Source organism: Phyllopteryx taeniolatus, chromosome 3 (genome assembly GCF_024500385.1).
Source record: "Phyllopteryx taeniolatus isolate TA_2022b chromosome 3, UOR_Ptae_1.2, whole genome shotgun sequence".
NCBI classification, from domain to species: domain Eukaryota; kingdom Metazoa; phylum Chordata; class Actinopteri; order Syngnathiformes; family Syngnathidae; genus Phyllopteryx; species Phyllopteryx taeniolatus.
The window spans coordinates 3771932-3796422 of NC_084504.1; the positions used below are offsets into that span (position 1 = coordinate 3771932).

The window sequence follows — 24491 nt, forward strand, 5'->3', positions numbered from 1 at the left end:
ACAGGAGGGATAGTGTATTAATAGCACATACTGTAAAATGTCAGATCTTACACTTCCATCCATAAATGCTCATGGTCACAGGAAATAAGAGCAGCTGATTCTTTTTTGTCATCTTCAATGTGGCCCATTTTTTTAATCAGATATGCTCAGCTCCGAATCAGACTTCAATAACGTGTTTATTGTTTATTCTCATCCCCATTAGCTGCCACAGGTGGTAACAGCTTCTTTGTGTCACACTTTGGTGTGGGGGAGTGTGGGCAAAGGCAGGTGGACCTAAGTGCAGGGAAGCAGCCATACAAGGTTTAAAAAGTGTATTTTTTTCCACCCCAAAAATACAACAGAGAAGCTACATCACAGAAACAATCCAAAACTAAAAAATACTATGAAGATTAGGAGAGCAAGAACACAAGATCACAGGTACAGTCACACTATGATAGACGATGATCAGAGAAAGACTGAACAGATCACAGGGAACTAAATATGCACAGACTAACAAAACAACAACAACATAGGTGTAAGTAATAAGAAGACAAGTGAGCAGACTTGACCCTAAAACTAAACATGATCTAAATTAAACACAAAGGCCAAACAAAATTAAATCAAAAGGGAACTGCAACCTGTGAATAGATATTGGGTATTACGTATTAGTGGACAGGTTAGTCATACCATCTCATTGCAAGCCAAACGTCACACATTGATATTGATATACGTTACTTGAAAGTACATGTATATAGAACCTTCTGCCTTTAAGTCTTCAGTGAATCTGAGATACATGATTTTTGGACTATGGTGTGGGCTGTAGATGGAAATTAGAGTCCAGTACCTGAGAAAAACACACAAACTAAGGGACAACCGAAATTCTACACAGAAAGGTTTAAACCAAGATTCGAACCTGCATTCCAACCTGAACCTTCTTGTTGGGAGACACACATGCCAACCACATGCCACAGTCTCCCAAATCATTCTATTCATTTGTTTAAAATGGTTCACATTAAAACTTGAAAAAAGATGTAACCGAGTATGACCGATATTAAGGCTGTTGCTGTGCTACTGCTTACCACTGTCGCTGTTGTCATCCACCAGGATGATCTCCTTGAGCAGGTGAGCTGGTGTGTGGTTGACCACACTGTGGACAGAGCGCAGTATCACTGACAGAGCCTCATTCACGAAGATAAAGACCACGGAGATCTGAGGAAGGTCCTCGGGATACGTCAGCTGCTTGCACCTGTAAAAATAATTCAACATTATTACCATTATTACCTGGACCAAGACTTGCCTGAGACAAGAATTCACAGAGACGAAGAAAAGACCAAGACTTTTGGGGGTCGAGACAAGCCAAGACTGTGATAATACCAAGACCATAAAAATCAATTTTACAAAAACAAGGTTGAACAAGGTTGAGAATACTTTCTTTAATTTTCATTTTCTTTTAAATATATTTAACAGCCAAAAACACAGTGTCAGCACAACATGCAAAAAATCTCGAATCTTAACAATTTTATTCAATTAAATTCTTGCAAAAAAATTAAAAACCCTCTCAACTGGTGCAGAGGAGGCAGGAACTGAGAATACTTTCAGTGTCAACTGGTGGAATTGAGGGAATCTGTCATGGTGTTAGTCCCAAAAGATAAGTGAATTTTCAGTGTCAGAATCCTGGATGGCATCAAAGTATTTGCTTATTCGATTTTGAATGCTTGAGTCTTGTCCTGAGCTGCGCTTTTCATGAGCCAAGTGCAGATCAGTGCTGTTCTCGACCAATCTTTAAGAAAAGGTCCAGGGACCAAGACAAGGCCAGGAACTTCAAAATGTGATCGTGAGACCGGTCACAAGACCAAGACCAGTTATTAATAGGTCCACTGAACCTGGTAAAGCATGGTGGCAAATGATTTGGGTCTGGAGTCTTTAATGCATAGATTTTAAAGACTTGATATTTTTGGAGCTAAGTCTTTTTTGGAAAAGGGAAACTGTATAAGACAAAATCCAAATTTGTTTAAAATGGCATATAACAGTGTGTCCATAAAGAGAATAATAAAATTATTTAATATAATAATTCAAATTGTCATAAAATGTTGTAAATGTGCATACACACCAAATGAACAGGCTTGACAATTGTAGTATCCCGAGTGGCCAATTCTATAAACTGAGTATTACTTTCTTTGGAAGGACATAATTGTTGATAAAGTTCCTGTGTCATCATCATCATATCGTTAGAACTAAATTACGTAATTTGTGGCTACAGCCTCAGTTTTTTATGTAAGCTCTTCCCAAAATCACAGTGGCCTCGCTGCTTGCTTTTAGTTCTGTGCACACAATTAGAGTTGCCTGGAGTTTGACCCATGCAGGGCCCTTTATTAAAATTAACAGCAATCATGTGTGTTGAATATTTTTTCAACCCCTAGTATTCCCTCATTCTGAGTCAAAGCTCCCTATCACTTTTAGCTGAGAACAATGTTTTTTTTCTTCACACGTACACTTTGAAGTCAGAGAAAGTGTTGACAGGCCAGAGGCCTTCCAATGAGTTTCATGCATACTGTGAACTCACACAACAACACAACAAAGACTGAATCTTTCTACACTGCTCCAATTAGGCTCCTCACACAACAGCTGACAAACCCATTTTACTTGCTTCAGACTTCCTTTTCCATGTTTTCAGCAGTGCCGAGTAATTACATATTAATAATGAAGTTGATGTTTGAAAGTGTTGAGGCACGGTTATTAAAAAACAGATCCATAATGAAACACAGTTGATGCAAATACTTAGAGCTCTTAGGTCACATTACACTCATACTGTAGGTTTGTTTACACTTTAGTCTATTCCTCTAAATTTTATGTTCTAATGCAGAGAACATAACATTTAGAGGAATAGACTAAAGTGTAAACAAACCTACAGTATGAGTGTAATGTGACCTAAGAGCTCTAAGTATTTGCATCAACTTCAAGGCAAATTATAGGATGAAACTGCATTTTGCATTGAGCATATTAAACCATCCACGCAAGAGCAGTTAACATATTGATTTGTCAGAATGTATCAGTCCCATACATCAGTATCATACTGTAGCATATTGGATGTGACAGAGGAGTGGAATCTTAGGATTTAGCACTTAGCAGGTAATATGTATTTGAATCAGAAATTAGAGACATTACAGTCAAGACAATTTTATCTCAGACAAAGTAGACACTTCCTGCCTGAATTAAATTGGCTGTGATGGATATTTGTGTGATCATAGTTCAGCTTATAAAGTTGATTGTCTTGATCAAAGTCTACATTCAGTTGCCTCTACACTGCTGTGATTGTCTTCTTTTTTGTCTTCTTCAGCATGTTTGCCATTTCAACTCTGCTGGTGCTCTGTTGAACTGGGAAATCAGTGTGATGACAAGCAACTCTGGGATGGGAGAGGAAAGGGGACCCACCAGATGGATCCCAGCATAGTGCTGAGTTTACATCCTCCAATCTGTTGTCGATATACAGAGTAATGATGCAAACATTCATATTTCATACATGACACCAAACCACTGATTTGGGGTCATGGGAATCACAATCTATTGCATCGTCTCCCTTGCCAATGGCTTAAGTGGGTAAGTACACACATACAGTAAATGTCCCTTCCTTGTGATCCGAGTCAGCAAATCCCCGTTTCTCAGCAGTCTCCACGTTATCCTGTGGTGTGGGGTGTGTTAAGAATGATTTTCCCACCACGATCTGCTCATAAAACAGTCAGGTACGAAAACTGTAAATTTTACAACTTTTCAATATTTTCACTAGCAAATCCTTTTATGTGTAACATCAACTTTGACCCAGCCCTGGACTCTGCAATTGAGACTTTAAACGTTCATCCAGCAATCCATTTTCTGTACCGCTTATCCTCACTAGGGTCGTGGGCGTGCTGGAGCCTGTCCGAGCTATCTTCGGGCGAGAGGTGGGGTACACTTGGTACTGGTCGCCAGCCAATCGCAGACTTTAAACGTAAAGATAGCCAATTAGGAACAGTTAGCTCAGTTTTTTTTTTTTTTTTTTAATATTTTTTCTTCCACTGCTGCAATGGTTTGTTCTTTGTATTTTCTGTCAGTCTGGATGCTTCGTCTCAGGTCAGTACCACATCATCAATACCGACATTGTTACTACTGTGGTGTGCTGTATTAATCATTTCGAGTACGCCACAGACTATAAGAGCAGGAAGAATAAACATGGTGATATTTTTCACGTATGGGGTCTCTTTCATTTTAAAAATCGGCTAAGATGTTTGCTAGATGTACGGTGGGAGGAAAGAGTGAGTGAACCCTTGGATTTAACCCCTAGTTGACCCTCCTTTGACAGCAATAACCTCAACCAAACGTTTCCTTAGTTGTAGATCGAACACGCACAATGATCCAGAGGAATTTTAGACTACCGTAATTTCTCGTGTATAATGCACATTTTCTTTCCCCAAAAAAATTGTCAAAAGTCAATAGTGCGCATTATACATAGGTATAGGGCAGGGGTCGGCAACCTTTTCTACTCAAAGAGCCATTTGAGAGTGCCTCCCAATGAAAAGAAAGCACTCGGAGCCACAACCCATTTTGACATCATATATATATATATATATATATATATATATATATATATATATATATATATATATATATATAAAACCTATATGCTATGTACAAAAAACTATGTTGCATTTATGAAATCAACGAACATCTGCAGAGAACACATAATTTTATTTCTGCATGTAACAAAAAGCATTTTACACTTGGTTGATGCTTCATTTCAAGTAAAATACTCAGTGTTTATTTGAGTCCTCGTATTTAAGAAATAAAAATCCAAACTTACCCAACCTGCACCAAACGAAAAATGCAATGCCGCAGATGCCATCTGCTTCTGTGTTTGATAATTTTATTGCGTGGAGTACTGGATTATGGAGTCAACTGTCCTCCTCGTATTTAGGAGACAAAAATCCAAACTTATCCAAATATTATCCAACGGCACTGAACCAACAATGCAAACCTTCTGTGTTCCATCGCGTGTACTGGAGTGTGCCATCAACTGTTCATTAGCGGTGAAAGCAAAAGAATCTGCCCACGTAGCATTAAATGTTATCCTCACAAGGGTTGCAGGAGTGCTGGAGCCTATCCCAGCTATCATCGGGCAGGAGGCGGGGTACACCCTAAACTGGTTGCCAGCCAATCAAAGGGCACATATAAACAAACAACCATTCACACTCACATTCACACCTACAGGCAATTTAGAGTCGTCAATTAACGTACCACGCATGTCTTTGGGATGTGGGAGCAAACCAGAGTGCTTGGAGAAAATCCACACAGGCACGGGGAAAACATGCAAACTCCACACAGGCAGGGCCGCGAATTGAACCGCAGACCTCAGAACTGTGAGGCAGACGCTCTCACCAGTCGGCCATCGTGCCGACAGGTGTACATATGACTGCATAAATGTACAGTTGTGCTCATAAGTTTACATACCCAGGCAGGATTTGTGAAATATTGTGTTTTTAAATACGACTGATGACTGAGCAACAACCATCATTAATTTCTTTCTGGTTATGTTTTGTTTAATGATAATGCTTTTCTAAAATGCTTGACAGTATAATTTAAATCCCATTAAAATGAAATTTAATGTGTTTCGCCTGGTCCTTCATGTTTTCTTTAAAGAATTGTACACATCTTACAAATTCTGCCTGGGTAATCAAACATATGAGCACAACTGTGTGTTTTCTCATTTACTAAACAAAAGTAAGGATGTGAATTTCAAAATATGAGCAAGTAAATAAAAAGAAAGTATTACGTGTTAAAATAAATTGCTTAACTAGTGCAGTGCAGAATAATTATTTTTTTTAAAAACTAAAAAAATACAGATAATACTTAATTTTTATCATATGGGTAGAAGCAAAATCATGCATTGTAAAAATACATTATATATACAGTGGGCACAGGACCCCCTTTAATTGTTCACTCTTTGTTATATTCCAGCCATTTGCTCAAATCATTTTAAGTTAATTTTTTCCTCATTAACATGTACACACAGCACCCCATATTGACAGAATTTTTTTTTGCAGATTTATTAAAAAAGAAAAACTGAAATATCACACAGTCATAAGTATTCAGACCCTTTGCTCAGTATTTAGTAGAAGCATCCTTTTGAGCTAATACAGCCATGAGTCTTTTTGGGAATGATGCAACAATTTTTTCACACCTGCATTTGGGGATCCTCTGCCATTCCTCCTTGCGGATCTTCTCCAGTTCTGTCAGGTTGGATGGTGAATGTTGGTGGACAGCCATTTTCAGGTCTCTTCAGAGATGCTCAATTGGGTTTAAGTCAGGGCTCTGGCTGGGTCATTCAAGAACAGTCATGGAGTTGTTCTGAAGCCACTCCTTTGTTATTTTAGCTGTGTGCTTAGGGTCATTCTCTTGTTGGAAGATGAACCTTCGGCCCAGGTCCTGAGCACTCCGGAGAAGGTTTTCGTCCAGGATATCACCGTACTTGGCCGCATTCATCTTTCCTTCGATTGCAACCAGTCACCTGTCTCTGCAGCTGAAAAACACCCCCACAGCATGATGCTGCCACCACCATGCTTCACTGTTAGGACTGTATTGGAGAGTGCCTGGTTTTCTCCACACATACCGCTTAGAATTGAGGCCAAAAAGTTCTATCTTGGTCTTATCAGACCAGAAAATCTTATTAGTCACCAGCTTGGAGTCCTTCAAGTGTTTTTTAGCAAACTCCATGCGGGCTTTCATGTGTCTTGGAATGAGGAGAGGCTTCCGTCGGGTCATTCTGCCATAAAAACCCGACTGGTGGAGGGCTGCAGTGATGGGTGACTTTATAGAACTTTCTACCATCTCCTTACTGCATCTCTGGAGCTCAGCCACAGTGATCTTTGGGTTCTTCTTTACCTCTCTCACCAAGGCTCTTCTTCCCCGATTGCTCAGTTTGGCCGGACGGCCAGCTCTAGGAAGGGTTCTTGTCTTCCATTTAAGGGTTATGGAGGCCACTGTGCTCTTAAGAACCTTAAGTGCAGCAGAATTTTCAACAAGATTCTGTCGCACATTGTGCTGTGCCATTTTCCCTCCACACTGGGTGTCAATTCAATTCAACGTTTGTCTCTTCTGTTCACAGAATAATTTGCCAGTTGTGCTGTGGAACATCAATTGCTTTTTAGTAAACTTCAAATATGCACCAATGTTTTTTTAGACAGCAGTGGCTTCCTCCATGGTGTTCTCCCATAAAGCCCTTTTTTAAAAATGTTTTGTGTATGGTAGATTTGTCTTGTCAGCAGATGTTGGCATGTGCCAGTGATTTGTAGTCTTTAGCTGACACTCTAGGGTACTTTTTTTTACCTCATTGAGCTTTCTGTGCTGTGCTCTTGCAGCCATCTTTAAGTCAATAGTTCTTAATCCTAGTTCTTCCGAGCGCTCTTTTGAGCCTATAATAATCAGTCCACATCTAGCCAGCAAGAGAATGTTTTGGATGCAGCATTTGTCTCTACTTTAAGCCATGCCTTCAACCTCACTTCTTAAGTATAAACATAATTGATACACCCCCAGTGTATTATTTCAGTCATTGTTTATGCACGTATGCTCTCCCACAGCAACTCCATTTGTTCCCTCTCACAGCTTTCTCTATGGCCACCCTCAATCAGCTCTGCCAAGTGTAAAAATACAATGACAAATCTGGCAGTGAGTTTGTATTGGGAACATTTTGCATCACAATTTGACTTTACAGAGTCAGGCACAAAGGCACAAAGTGGCATTTTTGGCTTGCAAAAGTGCAAGACAAAAATATATACTGTACATATATTTCTGTTACATGACTTGCAGGGAGTTATTGGTGAAAGAATGAATGGAACTCTCACATTAGCCACAGATTCATCTCTTCTGGATGACATGAGGAGGTGAGGTTAGTTTTCAATTGTGAGACCATACAATCCCAGTGTTGTTCCCTTCACCTACTTATTGAAGCCAATGTAGGTCATTGGTCAACCTTTTCATTTATACCTGTCTGCACTGGTCAGTAAGTCTTGTAAAGCTATAACAGAATGAATGACTCATCTGCTTTAAAAGGGCCTGAGCCCAATGTACAGCACTCATAATTTGACCAAAATCAAGCTTTGACAGAAACAGAATGCCAGATTAATATGTATTTTCAAGATACCTCCCCCGTCTCCACCTGTGCCAGCTTGCAGTCCCGGCTGTTGGCTTTGGCTTTATCCCCACAGTTAGTTTGTACATGCTGTGGATTTCAACATTAGACTAAACCAATGCAGCACCATCATGGTAGCCTTCCAAACCATAAATACTCCCTCAAAGAAAGACTGCTTAGTTCACCCTCTCTAAAATCCACTCGAGAAATTCACTATCGCTGGAATCAGTAAAAGTTTTGTGACAGGATATACATACACTTCAATCCATATCAGATCCTTTTACAGTATTAGCCTTTTCCTTATTATGAGCCATCCCCTTGACTGGTTATCAGCCTCCCACACAAAGACAATTTCATGCCAAAATATATATTTAAATGAAATGTTTTCACAAAATATATAGCAAATGAAGTTAGAGATGTGTAAATGTGTAACAGAATATGGAACACATTGGAAGGCAAGAACCTTCAAGTGAAAAGCAAATAAATTATCAAGTAAAAGAAAATGTATTTTTCTATTTGTGATTGCTGTTATTTTTTTTGCATGAACATTAGTATCTTGTCAGCATTTATTGTCCTTTCCTACCATGGCTCAAAAAGCCATTATCAGACCAAGGCCACGCCCAAAGGAAAGCAAATAAAGCCCATTTAAGTCCCTGTTGGTGTCTTGCCCGGATATGAAGGTCAAAAGAGAAATACAGGCAAGTGGGCAGTGATTTGGGGATTACATGCTTTGTGAAAAGGGTGTAATTATTACTCTGATTGGTTTTGCTCAGGCCGCAAAGTTCATTCAGTCATTGCTCGACCGACTCCTCCATTACAGTAAAAGACTAATTTAGCAGAAGAAGCTATGTGGTCACCTGTCGTGCATGAGGCACAATCACTCATCAGAACAATCCATCCATTCATTTTGTCTTACTAGGGTCATGGGTGAGCGGAAACCTACACTAGCTGACTCTGGCCGAGAGGCGGCATGCAGCCTTGTACTGGACGTCAACCTTTCGTATTCATATTCACACCTGTGGACAATTTAGAGTCTTCAATGATCGTAACATGCATGCTTTTGGAATGAGAGAGAATCAAGTTAAACACATGTGGCGAGGCTGACTGATAAAGACTTTTAAAGAATACAACTAACAACCACATAGACAAAAGAAAACAATCTGCAAAGATTGGTTGTGAAAGAAATAATGAATCATATCCACTAAGCAGTGTTTGTTTTGATACTTGGAGAATGTGGCGTGTAAGTACTGATTACCTTACACTTAGTATATTACAGCATGGGAGCATATAATATTATGAGGGTTTTTTTTACCTGCTTTTGAGTGTGCTTGTTTCTGGAATGGAACAATAAAAAAATACACTTCAACAAATACCAACCCCTCTCTTCCCTAGTGTCAGAAAACCATTTTTTTATTATTATTTTTTAAATTTTTGGTAAATTCAATTAAAAAAGAATTTCCTAAAACCCCTTTTAGTCCAAGAGTACTCTCTGCTGACTTTATTAATTAACAAGCTTCTTTTTACTTGCCCTTCTCTCACCTCCAGTCTTGACAATTTTCCCCTTAGAATAAAGCAGTGTGAATGTAGCATTGTTACCTCCACTACAGACCGCAGTCTCTCTCGGCTGTCAAATTCCCTATCAGTCTCACATCCTGTTCTATGACACTGTGTGTTAATAATGCCATTCAGTCAGGAATATGCGTCAAGCCCTGAATTAAAGCATCTCAAGCAGTATAAATCATTCATTTAAAAATTATCTGTTGCCAAGAAACCACTCGGTCTCTTATCAGAGGTATACCATGGTCTTGTTGTTTCATTTACGATGGGCTTATGTTTGTTTTAAGTAATTTTCTTTTGTTCTGTGTGATCGGGTTACTACAAATCACAAACTAGAGGTAAACAGCATTGTGGCCGTGGAAAGAAATGTGCTGTGTATATAGTTCTATTCGGCCCATGTGTCCATTTGCCTTCATCGGCAGCATCACAGTTTCTGTTCATGACTTGCTGATTTGTCTTCTTAAAAGACAAACTAATCAGTCTACAATACCTACTTATGATTGTTTCCTAACTATCATTAGCCATACTTGACACAAATGTGGCCTTAAACAACAAAACGCTGACCAGTTTAGAGCGAAATTATTTCTGTAGTAAACAAACGAATTCCAGCACAATTTGCAATTTAGGCAGGCTGGTAACACATACAATCCCAATGAGAAGCTGAGGGCAGCCTGCATGTAATTATCGCCATAAACCACCTGCTGTGTAAGAATGTCCCAAAGGAACCCTTTTACATTTACAAGGGTCAATTAGAATTTTTGTGTTTTATTCATGCAACATTCCATCTGCAACCCTCCTGCAACATGAGGGGACATCTTGTTTTTGGCAAGAAGATAAATGAAATGGATATACTTATTGTAGTAAAACAATGTACAGCACAATTTTACTTTCAAAATTTACATTTGACTGCAGGAGAGTTGCAAAACTCAATAATGATGGCACCATAAAGAATAGAAGGAGAGAACTGTGCTTTGTAGTCTTCTTTCTGTGCTTTCACAATAATGAAGACCATTAACTGGTGCTTGAATCATGCTGGTCTCCAATTAAACACCTATCGGATCAGCAGTTGTTAAGCTGTAGATGGAGGCACAGTGTACGTTCCAGAAAATGGTAAGAGACACTTACTTTTTAGGCCTGTAGTCTGGGATATTCCTGTCCAGGCTGATCCTGTCACTGAGCTGAGCATTGTAGCCGTACTCTTCATACTTCCCCTCGGCGTCGCGGCTGTCCTCTCCAAGTGAGGCGGCAGCTCCCCCCTGACCGAGTCCTCCGGGACCCTCCACCAACCCAATGGGCTTTGCTAAACCTGCCCCAGAAAAAAAAACGACACAGGATCAGAGGCAGACGCAAACAGAGTGGGCAGATTTACAGTAGGTGAGCAGTGGGTGCATGTAGAAAGGTTGCGGATTGACATTTGATGGCAGCATGCAGAGACCGCAGTAGCAGCTTCGATACACCAAGGCCCCATCCAGAGGGCATCAGTACACTGTCCGTCAATGACAGAGCCGCAAAACACTCACTTGGACAAGGCCATGACTGAGCAGAAGAGAAGCTGAGAGAGACAGTGGTATAAAAGCCAATCCGGATTGTGTAAAGAAAAACTGATGGATGAATGATGACTGACTGATGCTCAGCACCTAAAATGGTGACAGCTGGATTATGGTTGTGATTATCTCTTCTTACTTGGGATATTTACAACACACAATGAAGATGACACAAAATACTTAATGCATTGTATTGGGATGTCACACAACACGTATAATGATCTGTGATCTAATTACCAAGTATACATAGTATAGTACTGTATATAGTGAATGGTGCAGAGAGCTTCCCTTTAACAAAATAACATAAATTTTATATTGATGATTATAAATAGTCAGTAGCTATGAGTTTCTTGCTGAAATGCACCATCAACTGTGTGGTCCATATATAAATACACAAGTGGAAACCTGCAAAATGTTGTCATTTTTATGGATGGTTATGCTTCTACTTGTGATATCTATCATGCATTTAGTCAAAAATGAAATAATTTGTATTATAAAGAAATTAACTTGAAGGGATATAACCCCTCCACAAAAATGCTTTTAAGCTTTAAATCTCATGTAGTGATTAAAAACTAACATTTTTAGAGCAACTTTTAATCCAACACCAGATGTTACATTATGTCTTTGGATCTGTAATCATAAATACATTGTAGAGGCAGTGTGCAGCACCAGCAGGACAGTGAATGAGAAAGTCTGTAAGTTTGGACTTGATCCATGCAGGTTCTTTGACCTCAAGATAAATCCCCAGGTATTTTTTTTCTCAAAGATCCTGAGTCCTTGATCAGCTACCCCCCCCCCCCCCCCCCCCCCCCCCCCCCCAACACATTATGCTTCCTCAGTCTGACGGAATGAATTATGGGATTTTATATGTCAGATTTAAAATACGCCTCTACACCAATTAAGGTGTTTCATCATGACAATGACTTTGAACAGACGTCACTTTGGTGCTGTGACATTTTTCAAAGGCGAGAGGGAAATTTCATCCAGCGGTCCAACAAGCCAGTCATCAGCAAGTAAAACTGTATGGGCAAATACACTTATCAGCCACAACAGTGACCCTTTGCAAAATCTGCTCTGCAAAAGCTACCTTAACAAAGAAAATAATGTTCAGTGTTTACTGACACTGTCAGAGTGGTATTACTTCAACAATATGTTTATTATTTTGGTTAGTAGTTTGAACTGGTATAAAACTGTAATGCGTCATACAGAGATCTGTTCATAACATTTTTGATGATGTAAGACATAGCTTCTGCACCTTGAGGTTTCAGTGTTCCACAATACATCACTAGCTCTTTAAAAAATAAAAAAAATAAAATAGATGGACATGCACACAATAAATAATGCATACTAATGTACCACCTACTGCGGTGCAATCGCCATATTCAGATGGCTTTGAAATAACAGGTGCCACTGAAGATCTGTAATTGAGCTGAATGGAAATCAGGCTTCTCCCATGAGAAGGATTCAACATGCCCTGCTCCAGTCATAGTGGTGGCATGTTGACAATTATGGGTGGGGCTCATGTGTCACAGTGCAGCCATCTGGCATCACAGCCGTGTCACAATACAATACAGATACCCTCCAGAGCCGGAGACATGAGAGGGGAGGGCCTCGCTATCTCTGTATGAGACTTGGAAGTGGAACATTGCATGCCAGCTTTAGATTTGGTTTGTCCTGTTATTTGGCTAACGCCTGCCATCTTCTTCAGCTACATGACTGTAAGAAATTCCATTGTGGGATGAGGGCCACAATAAAAGGTTCAAAAGTCACGTACAGTGCTGTGAAAAAGTATTGGTCCCCTTCTCAAATTCTTATATTTTTTACCACTTTACCGCTCGCTCTGTGTGAAAAGTAATTACCCCCCTTGTTAAATCATGAAATCATTGTGGTGAATCACAACTTTTGGGTAATTTTCACTGATCACACCCAAGCCATTACCTCCAGACCTGTTCAATCAAGAAATGACTTAAACAGAACCTGTATGACAAAAAAGTCGGACAAAAGATCTAAAAAAGTTGCAACAAAATGACACGATTCAAACAAATTCAAGCACAGTCAAGAAATAAATTAATTGACATCTATCAGTCTGGTAAGGGTTACAAAGCCATTTCTAAAGGATTCCAGCGAACGATAGGGAGAGCCATTAACCTCAAGGGGAGACATTTTTGAACAACGGTGAACCTTCCCAGGAGTAGCCAGCCTGGAAAGATTACCCCAAGAGAATAGCAATGACTCATAGGAGGCCACAAAGGAACTCAGGACAACTTCTAAAGAACTACAGACCTCCCTTGCCTCAGTTAAGGTCAGTGTTCCTGACACAACAATAAGGAAGAGACTGGGCAGAAATGGCATCCATGGCAGAGTTCCAAGCCGAAAACCACTGCTGACCAAAAAGAACATAAAAGCTTGTCTTACTTTTTCAAAAAAATATTAAGGTGAAGCACACTTGGGTTCTGCAGCAGGATAACGATCCAAAACACACCAGCAAGTCAACTTCTGAATGGCTTAAAAAAACAAAAGGAAGGTTTTGGAGTAGCTTAGTCCCGACTTGAATCCGATTGAAATGCAGTGGCATGACCTTAAATAGGTCGTTTAAAGTCGAAAACCCTCCATTTTTGCTGAATTAAAACAATTCTGCAAGGAAGAGTGGGCCAAACCATCTCAACAGAAATGTGAAAGACAATTATGGACAGTTGCCAGTTATATAAAACGCTTAATTTCAGTTGTTGCTGCTGAGGACGGCCCAACCAGTAATTATTTTTACAGGGCCGTTACCTTTTCACACAGGGGCAGGTAGCTTTGAATAGTATTTTTCCCTTAAAAAATGGAATAACCATTTAAAAATAGCATTTTAAGTTGTTTTTTTTTTCTTATTTATCTGATGCCCTGCGACTGACTGGCGACCATGTTCAGGGTCTAGTCCACCTTTCACCAGAAGTCAAATGGCATAGGCTCCAGGACCCCACGACCCTGAACAAGATAAGTGGTATTGAGAATGGATGGATATTTGTCTGATATTTACATTTCAAAAATGTAAAAAACTGAGGGGGCCAATACTTTTTCACCGCACTGAACAGTGTTCTAGAATGAACCGATCAAGACTGTGCGTCTAGAAACAACCTGACGGCAAATGAATTGTTTGCGGAACATGCCAAGGAGGTTTTTTTTTGGTTTTTTTGGCGGTATGGTGGACGACTGGTTAGAGCGTCTGCCTCACAGTTCTGTGGACCGGGGTTCAATCCCAACAGAATCCCGGGTTCAATCCCGGCCCCGCCCGTGTGGATTTAGCATGTTCTCCCCGTGCCTGCGTGGGTTTTCTCTGGGCACTCCGGTTTCCTCCCACATCCCAAAAAAATGCATGGTAGGTTAGTTGAAGACTCTAAATTGCCCGTAGGTGTGAATGTGAGTGCGAATGGTTGTTTGTTTGTATGTGCCCTGCGATTGGCTAGCAACCAGTTCAGGGTGTACCCCGCCTCCTGCCCGATGATAGCTGGGATGGGCTCCAGTACTCCCGCGACCCTAGTGAGGATAAGCGGCTCAGAAAATGGATGGTTGGATGGATGTTTTTTTTTTTTGTTTGTTTTTGTTTTCCAAAAATTGATCTCTAATCCTTGCTTCTTAAAAAAGATTGGACATGGGGTCAAGCAGCAAAACAGCCCTGTAAAGATCCAAGAGCTTTATCCGCATGGCGTCTGCTTCACTTAAAAATGTATTACTTGAAACATGTATTACCTGAACTTGCTGTGAAAACTCAAGAACGTGTCCTGAAATTTGATAACGATAACAATGCTTCCAGTCAGAGGCGGCGGAATCGGGGAGCCCTGGGGCTCCCCCACCCCAGACACACACACACACACACACACACACACACTTTTAATCATAAGTGCCACTTTTTTACCCAAAGTTCCCCCATGTGTCCGGCAAAAATGTTACACATCTCATATATGTGTGGCTGAACATATAGTACCATTAATCCACTTTGTCAAACAGGTCTGTGTCATTTCTGCACAGGGCGTCATGATTAAAGGTTTTGCACGACTTTGTGCAAACATTGCCAATAAGGGCGACACTCACTCCTTCTGAACATATTCTATTATTTTCAGGTGAGCCAGTGAATTCATTATCCCCAATTCCTCAAGGCTGGGGAGAATTGATTCTTATCTGCTTGTGCCACTGGTTTGTCAAGCAGAGCCTGATCTCCATATATTTGTTGGAATATATGTGATTCCATCTTGCATCCTACAGCCTTCTCTGTGCTATAATGTGATGCCCTGCAGTCGTGAGCTATACATAATGTGTCGATGCACGTAGTTATTTCGATCATTAAGATATAGTCAGAGCATCGAGTGTACGTCAGTGTGGAGGAGAAGGAAGTGTGACATTTCTCATTATGCAATGGCCTTCTTGGAATAGTAACAGCATGGGTTTCTTTGCTATAATTGGGCATTATAGATAAGAAGCGTATCGGGTTCTCCAGCTGTGCCCATCCTATCAGCACCTTCAGACGGAAAGAAGGCCATAGAGTTGCATGCATGGCTGATGAAAAGAACCTCGGTGTAACTGTGGGCTCAAAAAATTACACGTCCAGTTCTGCTTTGAGGTAGAAAAAGACCGCAGGCACATCCATTGGCTGTTTCCAAAAGCCTTCGAGTCTTGTAGTTGAGTTAGTAGTTCAATTTGCACTCCAAAAAAGAAGACTTTACCTAACATTTTATATGTCATGGGTTTTCTCCAACTTCCGGCTTCCACCCACATTCCAAAAACATGTTTCTTAGGTTAATTGCTGACTCTAAATTGTCCGCCGGTGTGAATGGTTGTTTGTCTATATGAGGGTTTCTATAATTTCAGTGGCCACTTGATAAAAAACATATTTTTTTAAGTGCATTAAAATTGAAATGTTTGATTTTTAGAAAGTTGTTTGGACCCTCTGCATTACATAACAATTGCCGGAAGAGCTGATTTCTTCTACCAGACATTTTTAGAACCATTAAAATAAAAATAACATGCCACAGAGTGACTGTCATGGGGTGACATTTTTGAATGAAATTCACAGAATTCTGGTAAAAATCGGATAATATCACTCAATCTTATGATAAAACAAAAATCATCCTTTAAAACTTGAATTTGGTAGCAGTGACAGTGACAGTATCTGTATCTTACACACTATTCAGGGTGGCACTATTTTGTCACACCTCCTGATTAGTGGATGTTTGAAGAGCACGATTTACTGGTAAAACTCTGCCTATTAAATTACTGAATGGGTTACCCAAGAACAAAAACATTGTCGTTTGACACGTCACAGAGTGACAGTTTATGAAGAAAATTATCCCGTGTGCAGAATTATTAGGCAAGTATCATTTTATTGTTATTAATCACCAACCACAGTGCTTTAGGTTAATCCAAAATGTTAATAAACCTCAAACAAGAATGTTTTAGAAAGTAAATGAATATCAATGTGGACAATTATTCGGCAACTATTGGTGTGCACAATTATTATGCAACTAACACATTTTCCATCTCACTTTTTTGTTTTCATTTGTTTAACTGATAATTATAAATAAACAACTCAAAACTTCCCAATAGAAATTGATAGAAACAATCATAAATTAAAAAAATAGATACTGTATATAAAAAAGTGACCAATATTGCCACCCTTCTTTTCAATAATGGTGATAAGCCTTCCATCCATGGATTCTGTCAGTTTCTTGATTGGTAGCCGATCAACCTTTTGTGGAGCAGAAACCACAGCGTCCCAGACATTGTTCCGAAAGGTGTACTGTTTTCCTTCACTGTATATCTCCAGTTTAAGAACTGCCCACAAGTTCTCAATTGGGTTCAGGTCAGGTGAGGGAGGGCGCCATGTCAGCAGTTTATTTGTCTTTCAAGCCTTTACTGACCAGCCACGCAGAAGAGTACTTGGATGCATGTGATGGAGCATTGTCCTGGCTAAGAATCATTGTTTTTTTTTTTTTTAAAGACGCAGACTTCTTCCTGTACCACTGCCTGAAGAAAGTGTCTTCTAAAAACTGACAGAATGTTTGGGTGTTCATTTTGAACCTATCTTCAACCTGAAAAGGTCCAACCCGCTCATCTTTAATACTACCAGCAGTATCCCACCTCCACTTGAATGTTGTCTGAGTCCAAGTGGAGCTCTGTGCCCATTACTGATTCAGCCACCGGCTCATCCATCTGGTCACTCTCATTTCATCCATCCATAAAACCTTTGAGAAATCTCTCTTCAGATATTTCTTGGCCCAGTCTAGATGCTTCAGTTTATGTGTCTTGTTCAGTGGTGGTCTTTTTTCAGCTTTTCTTACTTTGGCCATGTCTCCGAACACTAAACATCTTGTACTTTGAGGTATTCAAGGTAGGTTGCAGTTCTGAAATATGACAGAATGTGAACTTGAATAATGGGTTCCCGGTAGCTTCATGCTTGATTCTTCTCAAATCCTTGGCAGTTAATTTGCGTCTTTTTCTCTCAACACATTTCATGCGACCCTGTTGAGTATTAGCAATAAAACATTTGACGATTCTGTGATCACACCCCAATAGCTTAGCTATTTCAAGAGTGTTGTATCCCTCTGAGAGACTTTTGATAATGTTTTCCTTTTCTGAGTCAATTTAATCTCTTTTTTGGCCCATTTTGCAGAAAGAAAAGAAGCTGCCTAATAATTACTCTATCCTTTTAATACGGTGTTGAGCTTCTTAGGCCACACCCACACTCATTACACAAATACGCAGCACCTGCAATGCTAAAATACCTTAAGCATTCACCGTTATACAGCTGGAAGTTTGGAAATAAGCCTGAAAATGATCAAAATACTTGCCTAATAATTCTGTGCACTGTATTTCTAAGCTGTATAATAGTCTGGAAAATAACTTTTTAGTGAAAAATAAAATAAAATATGTCTATCATTTAATGCTACAAAGGTATGTTTTATTTTGTAAGAGTTAAGGATCTGGGACACCTGTGATCACTAAAAAATATAGAACCTAATATGTGCGCTTTGATTGGCTGGCGACCAGTTTAGGGTGTGCCCCGTCTCTCACCCAGTCTGCTAGGGTCGGCTCCAGCTCACTGGCTCCCCTAGTGAGAATAAGAGGTACAGAAAATGGAGCATTTGCTAACATTTTATGGTGTTGAACAAACCAAATACAATTCTGTGGAAGTACTTAACATGCAAATATTAAATAAATTGATTGTTTTTTTTTGTGTGTGTGTGTCTTTGTGTAATATAAGCTCAGCAGTGCCAAGGCCTTTGGAATAAAAAAAATATAAACTTGGCGCTATTTTAATTCATTTGATAGTTTTATTCCAGCCTATTCTGTTTTTACCCACCTGAATCTCGCTACCTTTGGCTATTTTATTTTATTTTTAATTGGTTAGTACTTAATATTCTAATCACACAAAGCGAATATTTGCAGATGTGTGTATGCGTGTGTGTGTGTATTTATCACTTGGTTGTGAATACATATCATGTTATTCGGGATGGGAATCAAAAAAGTTGATTCCTACGATCATTCGTTTAATTTCCGGATGATTCCTCTTGCGTGATAAATTAGTTATATGTCTGCGCGATCTAACAATATACATCGTAGTACGAAATATAACTTCCACCGTGCAATATAACCCTCCACCATTTACATTGTTATTTTAAATGTTAGACTACCTCGCCACGACTGAAGGAATGGGGTCACCACGGATTAAGCAACGACACAGGCTGGTCCACAAACAGCCGTGCCGGTGAACCGACAGGCTGCCCAAGGCTAGGCAGCGCAGCTGGGGCCATAAAGTGCGCTTGAAGTGTGGATTAGTTCACCAAGCTAGCTTTGAGCATGAGCCAAGTGGTCCACTGCTAAGAGTTGTCACCATAGATATGAACACTAGACAGGCCAGCGTACTGAAGCAGCCAGGCTAACCGACGTGCCTACGTGGCGTCCATTGAAATTAAGATGTAATTTGCTAATTTCTCAACCAATTATCATGAGGGTTACTGTTTTGCCAATGCCAAATCATATGCTAGTAATACACAACATTTGAAAAAAAGCACTCCAAAAAATATTTTACGTGAAGGGACTCTCAGTTCCCTCGTCAAAATTGTATGGCATTTTACGCAACCATATGCAGCACAATGTGCCGGCATCCTTGTTTTTTTGGGGGGTGGTTATCTTGCCTTCCACACACATGGAATACGCTGCCAACTTTGACCTCCCTAGCTTAGCGTCGCTGTGGGCACGTAGCTCAAAATGGGCATGTCATATCTACCTATATATACTGTATCTCTGGTTGTCACAGTTTGGTTGGGTCGGGCTCGCCGTTGCTGGCTGGGCCACCTGTTTGGGTGCAGTCGGTGTGCTATTCGAGAAGATCTCCATAATTTTTATTTCATTCACTTTATTTACAGCTCAACACAGAGCTAACATAGCACCCATATACTGTAGCTTCTTGTATAGCCACTTGCCACAAAATGCTACATACTTCTTCATCTCTTCTTTTTTGTCTTTTATCTACAGCTCCTATTTACATACTCCTTAGTGTCCCTAGTGTTCAGACTGAGACACCACAGTTGGGTAAAACCGTAAAACAACTTTAGAAAAAGCAAGCAAACTTGTGTAAATTATGTTCCTAAAAGTCAACTATTAGCACTTTTATTTTTTTAATGGTAGGCATACTTGAATGTTACTGGAACCACTTTATTGTAGTATTTATTTAATTATTTGCACTTTACTGTATTCCTTGAAAACTGTTTGTACTACTAGATATTTTCAGTGGTATTTGTGTGAACAGAGAAAAGATAGAACCTTTTCATTTATGTCGTGTAATTTAAAGGAAAAACCTATACCGGGATATATATTGTTATTGGGATATAAAATTACAATTACTTTAGGATATAAGATTTTGTCCATCTCGCACAACACATGCAAACGAACATTATGTCATGGCTATACAGGATGTCACGTGAAAAATACTGGGGGTACTTGGAGCAGTTGCAAACCTTTACATTCGTCAAAGGTTTACCAACATAAAGAAACATTCATTAATTCATTTTCCATACCGCTTATCTTCCCTAGGGTCATATAATCATAACCTATAATGATAATTACATCATAAGACTTGTATTATTTCATTTCCTCACCCAATGAGGATTGATAAAGAATCAGATCGATAAGCAGAATCGATCATGAAATTGGAATAGCTAAATTGTCATCAAAGAAGAAGAATAATAGAAAATGCAAGAAACAATCATTTGGCTCAGTCATGAGGCAGAAGAAGATTGGTTAACCAAAAATATTATAGGATGGAAATGAGAATGTAATACGCTTCTGTACTCTGGAAGAAATATAGTTTTTCATAGAAAACACATCCTGCATTTCTTTGAAAAGGCTAAAAACTTTACCTAACCAGCAAAATTGTGACATGTTCCTTAAAGCCTAAATCAATCACGATTTCAACGGTGCAATATTTTACTTGTATCCCGAACTAATTGCTGAATCATAAGTCATTCTATTTCATTACCTTCTGGGAATATAGGACAATACCATTGTCAGTCAAAATGCATTATTAAACAACAATATTATGGTACTTCCCCAAGGTCAAACAATCCTACTTTAGATCAAGCCCTAATTGTAGAACTTCATTGAAGCCCACTGGGATATTTAAATATAGATCTGAATTTTATCATTAAAAGCCATGCATTATTCACTGAGAACATGTAATTACTGACCCAGTAAATAGTAGAAGCAGGTAAAACCAGGAACTAAGAAATACTGTTGATGAGAACAAGCACATACTGACTTGGACTGCACTTGCATACAAACACATGAAAAACATCTGACACGATTAAAACAAAAGTAAATAATCAAATACCCTCAACTTTAAAACAAAGTAATATCAACAAATCCCAATTCCAATAAAGTTGGGACATTGTCCATCCATCCATCTATTTTCCTCCACTTATCGGTGGTCGGGTCGCGGGGCCAGCAGCTTGAGCAGGGCAGCCCAGACTACCCTCTCCCCTGTAACTTCGTCCAGCTCTTCCGGGGGGATCCCGAGGCGTTCCCAGGCCAACTGAGACACGTAGACCAGAATTGTGTTGAAGCCGTTCGGAAGTCGTTCTCCATGGCCTCACTGAACTCCTCCCACGCCCGAGTCTTTGCCTCAGTGACCACCGAAGCTGCATTCCGCTTGGCCAGCAGGTACTACTCAATTGCCTCTGGACTCCCACAGGCCAAAAAGGCCCAATAGGACTCCTTTTTCAGCTTGACGGAATCCGTTACCGCTGGTGTCCACCAACGAGTTTGGGGATAGCCGCCACGACAGGCATCGACAACCGTTCGGCCGCCTCAACATTGGAGGTATGGAACATGGTCCACTCGGACTCAATGTCCCCCACCTGTCCCGGGACATGGGTGAAGTTCTGTCAGAGGTGGGAGTTGAAGCTCCATCTGACAGGAGACTCTGCCAGACGTCCCCAACAGACGCTCACGATACGTTTGGGTCTGCCAGGTCGGATCGGCATCTTCCCCCACCATCGGTGCCAACTCACCACTAGGTGGTGATCGATTGACAGCCCCCTCCCATCTCTTCACCCGAGTGTCCAAGCCATGCGGCCACAAGTCCGATGACACGACCACAAAGTCGATCATGAAACTTCGGCCGAGGGTGTCCTGTTGCCAAGTCCACGTGTTCAATAACAGAACACCACTCGGGCTCTCATCAGGGGACCGTTGCTCCCAATCACGCACCTCCAGGTCTTACTGTCATTGCCCACGTGAGCGTTGAAGTCCCTCAGCAGAACGGGGGAGTCCCCAGTGGGAGCGTTCTTCAGCACCCCCTCCAAGGGCTACAGAAAGGGTGGTTATTCTAAACTGCTGTTTGGTGCCAAGGCACAAACAACAGCCAGAACCCGTCCCCCACCTGAATGCGGAGGGAGGCTACCCTCTAATCCAACGGGTTGAACCTCGACGTATAGGCACCAAGTTGGGGGGAAATAAGTATGCCCACACCTGCTCGGCACCTCTCAACCTGGGCAACTCCAGAGTGGAAAAGAGTCTAGCCTCTCTCAATAGGACTGGTACCGGAGCACAAACTGTATGTTGAGGTGAGCCCGACTATATCTAGTCGGAACTTCTCAACCTCGCACACCAGCTTGGGCTCTCTCTGGTGGTGTTCTGTTATTGGTGTTATTACTTCTGTGCTCATTCACGGATTGTCCATAACGAACACCATGTTCAAGTATAAGGGTGTCCATATGCACTTGGCACCAGGACACCCTAGGCCGCAGTTCGATGATCAACTTTATGGTCGTGTCATCGGACTTGCGGCCGCATGTCTTGGGACAGTCGGGTGAAGAGAGGGGCAGAGCTGTCAACTGATCACCAGCTGGTGGTGTGTTGGGTCCGATGGTGGGGGAAGATGCCAGTCCGACCTGGCAGGCCCAAACGTATTGTGAGGGTCTGCTTGGAACGTCTTCCAGAATCCCCTGTCAGAAGGAGTTCGGCAGAACTTCACCCATGTTCCGGGGGAGGCGGGGGACATTGAGTCCGAGTGGACCATGTTCCCCGCCTCGGCCGACCGGAGCTGTGGCCATAAGGTTGTCGGTGCCTGTTGTGGCGGCAACCACCGAACCCGTTGGTGGACACCAGCAGTGAGTGATGCCGTCAAGCTGGAGAAGGAGTCCTATCAGGCCTTTTTGGCTTGTGAGACTCTGGAGGCAGCTGATTGGTACTGATACGCATTCCCATGAGGAAGCAGAGTCTGGGATCTCTGAGGTGGGCTCTCCTATCTTTGGGGCTGAGGTCACCGAGGTGGTTAAAAAGCTCCTCGGTGGCAAGGCCCCGGGGATGGATGAGATCCACCCGGAGTTCCTTAAGACTCTGGATATTGTGGGGCTGTCCTGGTTCACACGCCTCTGCAACATCGCGTGGACATCGGGGACAGTGCATCTGGATTGGCAGACTGGGGTAGTGGTCCCCCTTTTTAAGAAGGGGGAGCGGAGGGTGTGTTCCAACTACAGGGGTATCACTCTCCTCAGCCTCCCTGGTAAGGTCAATTCAGGGGTGCTGGAGAGGAGGGTCCGTCTGAAAGTCGAATCTCGGATAGACTATGTGGGTTTCCCTGCTAAAGCTACTGCCCCCATGACCCGACCGCGGATAAGCGGAATAAAATGGATGGATGGATGGGTTTGAAGTTAAAACAGAGACTACACTACATGAAAAAGGCTGTGTGAATGTCACAATGTTGAAAACAACCAGAAACAAACAAATGTCTTTCCCCTTTTGGCATTAATAGTTAATCATATGTGCATACAGTAACAATGAGGCTCAACAAGTACCAGTGAGGAGATATCTGTTGAGCTTAATGCACTACTTAAGGTCAAAACACTGCTTCATAAGCTTGTTAACAAGCTTAAAACCTTTTCATGTGATTAGCGAAAGGCGGTGGCATTCACACCTAAGCTTGGCAGCTGATAACCCTCATGTTGATGCTTCGTGCTGCAAAATGAGCTGCTGACAAATGTTGACTGTTACTTCTTGTTGGGAGTCTGGTTGCCCACCATCAGGAAACCATCAAAAGTCCAATTCCAAGACTTGTTTATGTCCTTCAAATCTAATTGAACCTTGGTGTAACTACCGTGAGATGCCATTGCAAGGCAATAAACAACTGAGAGAATGGGTGATTACTTCATAACGCTGCGGGACATGGTAATAAACACTGATACTCCGAGTCCTCCTCTCACCGTGGCTATTCCCCAAATATGAGAAGTATCCACAATTTAGGAATGGGGTGACCTGTGGATACTGAATATTATTATGTTTGCTTTTAAAAAGTTGAAGAAAAATCATGCAGGGATTGTGGCAGGAAGTGAATGTTTCCAGGCAGAGATTGTCTGTCTGTCTGTTCATCCATCTGTCCATCCATCTATTTTCTCTACTGCTCATCCTCATAATGATGAATGAATGCGCCAGCCAATCACAAACAAGCATTCACACTAACACCTATGGACTTGATTCTTCAATGAACCTAACATGCATGTTCTTGAAATGTTGGAAGAGAAAGCCCTCACAAGCACGGGGAGAACATGCACATTCCACGTGAAGGCCAGAGCACGTGTTGAATACAGACATTCGGTAATGTGAAATACAGTTACGCTACACTCGAAAAGACTGGAGAACTGCAATTGTTTGTCCTGAGTGTAGTACATTTTGACAATAATAGAGCGAACAGTCGCCAAGTCTTTATGTCATCACGG

The 24491-nt window shown here is 41.1% G+C and overlaps 1 protein-coding gene across 2 annotated transcripts in view; it reads right to left on the reverse strand.

Annotated features, from left to right (window-relative positions):
* Positions 1-24491, reverse strand: part of galnt9 (polypeptide N-acetylgalactosaminyltransferase 9) — a 128978-nt gene that overhangs the window by 102384 nt on the left and 2103 nt on the right. For both annotated transcript variants that reach the window (XM_061766514.1, XM_061766513.1), the window contains exons 2-3: positions 10820-11000; positions 1059-1225 (exon numbers count right to left, since the gene is read on the reverse strand). In XM_061766514.1, the coding sequence (XP_061622498.1) occupies positions 1059-1225; positions 10820-11000 (348 nt within the window). The remainder of the gene's footprint in view (positions 1-1058; positions 1226-10819; positions 11001-24491) is intronic.